The 9,523-nt window shown below is 43.6% G+C and overlaps 1 protein-coding gene across 1 annotated transcript; it reads right to left on the bottom strand.

The window, feature by feature from the left end:
* Positions 1-1,707: 1,707 nt before the first annotated feature.
* Positions 1,708-9,523, bottom strand: LOC120050434 (mitogen-activated protein kinase kinase kinase 8-like). Its single transcript, XM_038997023.1, has 8 exons — positions 8,463-9,523; positions 7,679-8,062; positions 7,282-7,455; positions 6,445-6,706; positions 5,678-5,784; positions 4,292-4,444; positions 2,907-3,153; positions 1,708-2,674 (listed from the first exon to the last, which is right to left on the bottom strand). The coding sequence occupies exons 2-8, from the start codon at positions 8,030-8,032 to the stop codon at positions 2,544-2,546; spliced, it is 1,428 nt and encodes a 475-aa protein (XP_038852951.1). The 5' UTR covers positions 8,033-8,062; positions 8,463-9,523; the 3' UTR covers positions 1,708-2,543.

The raw sequence follows: 9,523 nt of genomic DNA, 5'->3' as shown, positions 1-9,523 counted from the left end.
AGTTGCATCCTATGACGGTGCCACGTTGAAAGTCTCTGAGCTCTTCAGTATGGGCCATTCCACTGCCAATGTTTGTCTATGGAGACTGCATGGCTGTGTGCTCAATTTTATACCCCTGTCAGCAACGGTGTGGCTGAAATAGCCGAATCCACTAATTTGATGGGGTCCACACACTATATATACAAAAGTATATCACTCTCTCTATAACATTGATTCCACCTCAAGGGAAACCCTATGTGGGCTTGGTGTGAGCTATTTGTTATTTTATCTGATCCAGGCATGCACTTCCCTTTCACACTCACACTGTGGTTTCATCCCAAATGGCAACCTAGGTACAAATGACAACTTCCCCCCTCCTCCCACTCTCCCTATACTCACTCGTAGAAAGAGATACACCAACTGTTTTATCTAGCTCTTCATATGGACAAGAATACATTATGTCATAAAGTCATATAAACATGATTAAAACACGTGTTGGATTTTCATTTCATTCAGGTTAATGATATGACATGTTATTCAACTAACATGAAAGAAAAAGTAGTGTATGAGACAGTCTGAAGAAAATTAACAAAATGCTCTATTGAAATTAATGTGTGTACAAAACAGCACTGGTAATCTCATTGGATATACTACACTGAACAACAATTTGAACGCAACATGTAAAGTGTTGGTCCCATGTTTCATGAGATGAAATAACATATCTCGTAATTTTTCGTAGGCACAATAAGTTTTTTTCTCTCAATTTTTGTGCACAAATTTGTTTACATTACTGTTAGCGAGCATTTCTCCTTTGCCATGATAATCTATCCACCGGACAGGTGTGTCATATCAAGAAGCGGATTAATCAGCATGATCATTACACAGGTGCACCTTGTCCTGGGGACAATAAAAGGCCACTCTAAAATGTGCAGTTTTGTGACAACACAATTCCCCAGATGTCTCAAGTTTTGAGGGAGTGCGCAATTGGCATGCTGACTGCAGGAATGTCCACCAGAGCTGTTGCCCGATAATTTTATTTACATTTTTCTATCATAAGCCATCTCCAACATTGATTTAGAGAATTTGGCAGTACGTCCAACCGGCCTCACAACCGCAGACCACGTGTATGGCGTCGTGTGGACTAGTGGTTGGCTGATGTCAACGTTGTGAACAGAGTATCCCATGGTGTTAGTGGGGTTATGGTATGGGCAGGCATAAGCTACGGACAACGAACACAATTACATTTTATCAATGGCAATTTGAATGCACAGAGATACCGTGACGAGATCCTGAGTCTCATTGTCGTGCCATTCATCCGCAGCAATCACCTCCTGTTTCAGCATGATAATGCACGGCCCCATGTCGCAAGGATCTGTACACAATTCTGCTGAAAATGTCCAACTCCTTCCATGGCCTGCATATTCACCAGATATGTTACCCATTGAGTATGTTTGGGATGCTTTGGATCGACGTGTACAACAGCGTATTCCAGTTCCCACCAATATCCAGCAACTTCGCACAGCCATTGAAGGAGTGGGACAACATTCCAAGGGCCACAATCAACAGTCTGATCAATTCTATGTGAAGGAGATGTGTCGCGCTTTATGAGGAAAATGGTGGTCACACCAGATACTGGCTGGTTTTCTGATCCACGCCCCCTACCTTTTCTTAAAGGTATCTGTGACCAACAGATGCATATCTGTATTCCCAGTCATGTGAAATCATAGATTAGGGTTGAATGAATTTATTTCAATTGACTTATTTCCTTATATGAACTGTAACTCAGTAAAATCTTTGAAATTGTTGTAAGTTGCATTTATATTTTTGTTTACTATGAAAGAAAACTGCATACCCAACAGGTACAAGTACAATGACCACACAAATAAAGTAACAAATTAATCAGTCATGTACATGGTGTAACTTGCATAGCAATTCTCAAAATCACTTCTCATATTCCTTAGGAACAAACACAAATAAGTTCATTTTAAGAACTTCATGTTTAAAACAATATAATTGTACAATTTGTACAAACCACACATACACGGTCAGAAATCATAGTTTTCATATTGACACAAAATAATAGAATGACGTCTCAATCACAAGACCCATTCAGATGCATTTCTTTAAGAAACAAACTTGTATAAGATGCTTATACAGTATATCATGTATCTACAGAACATCCCACAAGATGTCACTGTTAGCCAGTGAAACACAGTGTTACTGAGTAACACATCTCTTACATCCAATGTGCCGCTGCATTGTTGAGAGATGGCAAATTAATGCAGCTACAGAAACCACTCTTCAGACATTGGTCAATTTCATTACACGAGTCCAGCGCCAATGAAGTGCAGGCTATTTACTGTCTCTATCCAATTTTCTGTCCTTCTGGTATCTCTTTCCAAAAGCATCAGTCACACCTTCACCATTGAGTCTTCATGAGTCCCTAACTCAACTTCCTGAGAGTCTCTGATCTAACAGTTCACCAGTACCAGGCTAAGGTGAAAGTTAACAGTTATCTCTGATATCTTTAAAATACACATTTCCTTCAGAGGTTAGGCTCAGGGTTAGCCATACTCTGTGGCAGGGGGACCTCTCACTAGATTATAGTATCCAGCCATTGCCCCCAAGTCGATGTACAGGGATCCCTTTCTCCTCAGGTGGGCAGAGTCCTCAGGCTCAGAGTACAATGAGGATTCTGTGAAGAGAAAGCGAATAGTTGTTGTATTAATAGGTGCCCTCATATGCAAATTTTTGAGCGTGTACTCTGTGTCATTTGAATATCAGAGAAACATGCACTTTAAAACATATTAGAAGTACAGTATATTAGCATATCCCTAAAAGTCCCTACCCTGTGAGGAACAGTATGTAGAACAGTTTATTTTAGGGAGCAACAATGATAGAGAACAGTAACATATCGAAGTCCCTACCCTGTGTGGTCTCAGGCTGCTGGCTATGCTGCCTCAATAGAGGGTGGGAGGCCTCCACCAGGGCTGAGTCCAGGCTCCAGCAGCGTGGCTGTTCCTCTCTGGGAGGGTTGATGGCCTCGTCCCTCAGGAGCTTGGCTGCAGAGCTGCGCTTGGCAGGGTTCCTCTCCAGGGCTGTCTCTAGGAAGGACCGCATGACACCACTGCAGTCCTCCGCTATGTCCTCCAGGGGAGGGGCCAGCTTGTGGATCTGAGGGGAGAGAGGAGGATATGGTCAGAGGTCTGAAGTAATACCTCCAGGTAAGGTGAGTTTATATGGATGGGCTTTGCACTTTTGGGACTATTCCATTGGTTCCATTGCTCCAGGCAAGTTCAATCAAGCACGGCTAAAGTATTTGAAGGAAAACAACTGATCGAATTTACTCCTCGATGCTTTCTTCCAATCTTGTTAAATACAGTTTCTGGTAGGGTGAAACTAAAAGTTATCCTGCATTGAATCTGCACCTCTATGCTATCTTACGGCTCCATCTATTGAGTGTAATATCTTGTCAAATAAGTTTGATGTACAAGAAAGGGCATCCCTATGACAGTGGAGAATGAGGAAGTGAGTCCTTCCTTAAAGCAGAGATGAATAATGCTTCAAAAAGAGAAACAGGACATATTCAAATCAGGAACATGATCATGGAAAAACACTGTTAAAAGTAAAACGGAACTACTGTACTGAGACTGAGGGAGTAAACTACTAACGTGTCATAGACAGAGGCTGCCTCCCAAATGGCAACTTATTCCCACCATAGTGCACAACTTTGACTAGGGCCCATAAGGCTCTGGTCAAAGGTAGTGCACTATAATAGGGAATAGGGTGCCATTTAGGATGAAGTCAAAGTCACGTTAAGGGACCTGCCTCTCGTGACATTTGAGAAAAATCATCTTGCAAGAATCTAGGTCTATGCTGTGGAAATCTGAACAGGGTCATGGAAAAAATTGACATTTGGGTGGGTGCAGCAAAACAGGTGTTTATGACATTCTACTAGGTATAGTCTACTTTGCCTCTGACCGACCTTTATCATAAATAGTTTGTTTGATCTTCAGGGAATGTTAAGTCAAACTGCATTTGTCTGTTTCAAGGAATAACTGGCTACAAACAAGCGAGGGGTTTCCCCTCCTTTAGCCCCGTCAGTGTAGCAAGAAGAAGGCCTGTAAGTTCACCATTCACTCGTCTATACACTTCATCCATCCACTTTTCGTTAATACTTGGTGGAGTTGTCACTGATTATATCCCATGCAAAAACAGCTTCTGCTACACAGCTCCATATGTGTTCTGTCAATTTCTATGCATTTATTGGAAGTGTACAGAAGTCATTTGTGAACTATCAGGATATGCTTACTATGTAGAGGTAGGAAGGGTAGGCGGTGCGTGGGTATCTCCTGACCCAGGGTGGGCTGCCAGTCTGCATATGGATGATGGTGGTGCCCAGGCTGTAGATATCTGTCTTGGTGTTGTGTCCTCGACAAAGAACCACCTCCGGGCTCATATACATCTGGGGAAGAAAACGCAAGACAACTGTTACTCACAGGGTCAATGGCATAATGCCAATTGTAGAAGAAGAAAATAAGTGTTTGGAAAGTACACAATATTTTTCTTTATCAAATGCAATTTTTTGTTATGTAGTCATGAAGCCAGTGATAATAATAACAATCACAACATGAAAAAAAGTAAAGAGAAGAGTTTGCTCTGATAATGCACAGTGTCTCTATGACCATGTAATAACACAGGAACCCTAAGAGCAGCTGGGCTTATGTTAGGCTCTGTACTGTATAGCTAATACGGTACTTGTGGTATGGTCTGTGAAGTATGAAACAGTAAACCCGCCAGACCAGAGTCCATCTCTCAACTGGAATTTCCAGCCTGCTGTGCTGCCTGTTATCTAATGTCAGCCTCAGCCTTAATGTCAGCCTCAGCAGCTCCACTCCTTTGGCTAGCTGTCTGTTTGGTAGCTCTTTCCCTCCCTGTTATTAATGCTGTGCTGGGTGTCTAGCTCTCTGCTCTGGGACTTTCCCACTCTTTTACCAGGGGTATAGGTTACCACAGAGGGTAGTGGAGTGAATTGGGAAAATATAGATGAGGCAATCACTATGATCTCTCTTAAGACCCTCCCTTCTCCTCATCCTCTTGTTCCTAACTACATTTGAATCTGAAAATGCTACTGTTCAAAGGCATTCAACCTTAAACACTGTACATTTTGTAGCCTTTGCAGCCTTTTGTAGCCTATGTAAAACTCTGTAGCCTATACATTACACACAAAGACCAATAGTCCACTGTACAACATCTCTTCATGCTTGATGTGATTTCCCTGCACCTTTTTTTGACTGAGACACTGTGAGAGGAGCACTGACTTGTCTTCTGAATAAATCATTATCAGAGTGTCCTGAGGCATTGCGTGATCTCAATCCCAAAACTAGAAACAGCTTTTTTATCTTCTAGTAAACACACTTATTTAACTTCTCGTGGAGTAACAGGAGTAGGATGGTTCTTCCAACGCATTGCTCTTGTTGTTTGGCATGTCATAGGTCATCATGGTTCGGGTCAATTCCATTTCAATACATAATTCAGAAACCGAAATTCCAATTCCAATTTAAAAAATGTTGATTGACTGAATTGAAAACGAATTGACCCCAAACCTCTAGGTCATGGCATAGACCCGAGGGTGTATTTTGTTGTCATGTCATAGGCCTGAGGGTGTTGAAGAGAAAAAAACTGCAGAATCACTCACCTCTGTGCCTCGTAGATCCCTAGGGGTGTATACCTTCTCTGTCATCTGTACCGTCAGGCCAAAGTCCACCAGAACCGCTTTGTCTGACATCAGGACGATGTTGCTGGCTGAAGAGAGAGGGGGAGGGAGGGAGAGTGAGATTCACCATAAAAGCTGCTCAGTTCAGCCATGTCATAGCTAAAGAATCTTTGCTGCAAGATACAGTATAATCTCAGAACACAGAACCAAATATAGTGTGCACTAACTAGCTACAGTGCTATGTTATTAGTCTATCACGAAAGACTAGATACATCACTACTTTCAAAGGTCAATACTTATTCTATAATTTGCTAAAATTGCTATTGACCTACTGTGTATGTGATGAGAACTGTATGTACATTCAAAGGAAATGAGAAGTACACTATATAGGGAGCTCTGTGGTTTCTTAAGGTGTCTACGGCTGAGTTTCCTATGAAGCCGTTGCTTTAAGCTGCAGTCTACTCTAAAGCCCTTCCCTTTCCTGGTTACATTTGTAAAGTAGATGATGTAAAGTGGATGATGACAGTCACAGGCCCCAAATACACTAGCGTGCATGTGCGCATGTGTAGACATACCTGGGTTCCATTTCTGTTGTATTTGAGGCTAGAATTTGAGAAACCATAGGTTTCTAAACCCTGGTAAAAGTAGTCTGTATGCCTATTCCTCTTCTTCTCACTCTTATGCTTACTCTTACACTACTCTGTCTACTAATGTGTGTTTTTCGACATTTGTTTTGGGCTCTTACTCACGTTTGATGTCGTGGTGGATGACATTGTGAGAGTGTAGGTACTCCAAGCCCCTGAGGACTTGCTTGGTGACCCAGATTATCTCAAACTCCCTCATGGGGCCACAGCTGTCCAGTTTCTCCAGAACTGACCCTCCCTCGCCGGCTTCCATGAACAGGTGGATGTTTTGATCCCAGAGGAGAGCACCATAGAGCTCTGCAATGTTCTCGTGACGGAACCGTGCCTGGATCTCCACATCGGCTGGTTTGAAGTGTTCCATGGGGATCTAGGAGCATGGATATAACCATTAAGGCACAAAGTCTTTAGTATGTAAACTTTCCAATGACTATTGAATAAACAGACCAGGAAGCCACTCCCATCATGTGTAACTATTTGTGGGCTGACATAATATCAATGCTATCCTCACCCCAGGTGAATACTAGTAGGCCTAATCATTAAGCTCAAAATGGAAACATAGATATCAAATGAGAACTAGAGCGGGGAAAACTTGGTAATGGTGATATTCTATAATGTCGTTTGATTCTCTCCCACTGCATTTGTTATTGTCAAAAACCAGAGCTGTTACTGTGGGGGGTTTCTGTAGAGTTTCCTGTGGGGTAGCCAGCCAAATACTTTCAGTTTCCATCCATATGCAATGCTGGCTTTTTTGTGTCACAGTGAAAACAATGATCTTCTTGCATAGTGTTGTTGCAAGTTTCAAAGTGTTTGTGTGCAAAGGCCGACTGACTTGACATGTGACATGATGCTTTGACGTGGATTTTTGTCCTAACAAACTGGTTGCTTCGAGAAATCCATTCTGCAAACATGCCAGACATTCCAGCACGGTGCTCATTGACTCACCAGTTTGCATGCCATTCTCTTCCTGGTTATGGTATCCTGGGCCAAGTGGACTTTCCCAAAAGAGCCCTTTGGAACATGGCCGCCGGAGCCAGGAGTCTTATAGGTCCACTTCCATGGAAACAGAAACACATCTGAATCGATGCGATAGTGACCCTTCTTCAGCCCCATGTGTTTCTGCACAGAAGTAATGAAATACAGTGTGAGAGGTGGTTCTGACCCAGTAAAGGCTGGTAAAACCCTGTACAAAGAAGTATACTATTCTTAACTCTACCCATGAACAGACAAACACAGATCGAGACACACACATGCAATGTAATTTCTAACACTATGAGTCCTTTGTGAGCAGATCCATCAACATTGTCTACTCAAAAGACTAACCAATGTCCTGAAGTCTCACCTTGTTCAGTAACACACCCATCTCCTCCGGCAGGTGCTGCAGTACTTCTGGCTGCATGTTAGAGATCTGGTTGACGAAAGAGAGCAAGTCCGACACTGTCCCGTACCTTACCCTACCACCACTGTTCCCCTGCTGTGTCCCCTGGGTCCCTCCTGTCACTTCGCCCCATGAATCATCCACTGTCTCCTCGTTCTGGTCCATCTCCTCCTGAGAGAGACCCTCCTCAAACGACGCCCCGGCCTCTTTTTCCTCTTCCTTGGTGTGGTAGAGATTTTCCACCACGTCGATTATGTCCTCTATGTTCATGTGAGCCAGCAGGAGTTCTATTCCAGCATTGTCATATTTGTAATCCATCTTGTTTCATTCGCTGCTCCTAAATGGGTTCTGAAATGGAAAGTTGAGATTCCATGATGGAAAGAGCCTTTGACATTCTGATCCTGGTACAGCTTGTTGGGGAAGCAGAGCAAAGGAGGGGAAATCTAATCTATAGACAAACCCGTTTTCCTTGCAGATAAAGGTAATTTCACAATTAGCTGGGAAGCCTCTGGTGAAATTGAACCCTCATGTTAGGGTACACAAACTCATGGACTTCAGAAGACAAAATAAAGTGATGAAAACATAACAGGCTAAATGTCCATTTCTCCTAAATCACATGATGTGTTCTCATTGTAACCAAGTGAAGAAGAAATGCAACTAAATTAATTGACGTTTTGGAAAACGAAGGTTGGAAGCAAATAAGGCGAATTAGGATTAGTTTATAAAAGCGTAAAATGAATATGATTACCTGAGTCTTTGTAATAACTTAGGATCAGGTCTGACTGTGCTCACTCCATTCTTGCGTCTGTATGCAGTCAACTCTATTGCTCATTGAAGCCTACGGACTGTCACCAGTGAGGAAGTTGTCAACAGAGGAAGTCCATATCAGTCTCCGTGTGCAGGTGTAGTGCTGTATTAATGAAAAACTATGCGAATGCTGTGAGTGTTATAGTCATAGGGTTCCTTTGTAGTTTCGTTTTTCTTTTCATTTTCCTTAACCCCCCCCAGAGCATCCCATTGGTTCGAATCGACTGATTGGTTCTGTATGGAATGCACCTTCATGCCTGTGTGACACTTTTGAATGTGGGTCAAAAGGGAAGTAAAAGTATTGTCTCCGATTTTTCGCCCCTGCATACCGGAGTACCCCTTGCTAGCTAGCGGTGAACAGTGTAATTCGCTCCCGCCTGCCCTCACATTCGTTAACAGAACTGTGGGAAAACAGTGGCCGACAGGAGGGGGCGAAGGACACTGTCTACCGGTCGCCCCCACTAGCACAGCAGCTTGCTAGTTAGCTAACACACGGTGTCGCTCCCGCATGCAGTGTACCGGAGAAACCCGTGCCCGACAGGTGGGGGTGAAGGACACTGTCTATCCGTTGTCCCCGCTAGCACATCAAACGACATGCGAGGGCGACAGAGTGTACTTGCTAATTTGCTCGTTAGATAGCACACTGTGTCGCTCCCGCCTGCTGTGTACCGTAGAAAACCATGCCCGACAGGCAGGGGCGAAGGACTATGTCTACCAGTCGCCCCTGCTTCCCGCAAGCACATCAGACGGGAGGCTGGGGCGACACGTGTACTAACTAGCTTGATAGTTTGCAACACCGTGTGCTAGCTAGCCTCCCGCCTGCTGTGTACCAGAGTACTCCAACTGGTTAAGCACCCATTGTCCTTCGCTCCCGACTACTGAAAACCTGCCCTTACCGTCGTTAACAGAACTGGGGGAAACCAGTGCCCAACAAGCGGGACGAAGGACACTGTCTAACGTACTGGTGTATGGCTAGCTAGCTACCGTTTGCGCCCCCGCGGG

This window comes from Salvelinus namaycush, chromosome 7 (genome assembly GCF_016432855.1).
Source record: "Salvelinus namaycush isolate Seneca chromosome 7, SaNama_1.0, whole genome shotgun sequence".
Classification (NCBI taxonomy): Eukaryota; Metazoa; Chordata; class Actinopteri; order Salmoniformes; family Salmonidae; genus Salvelinus; species Salvelinus namaycush.
This window is presented reverse-complemented; position numbering and strand designations above follow the sequence as displayed.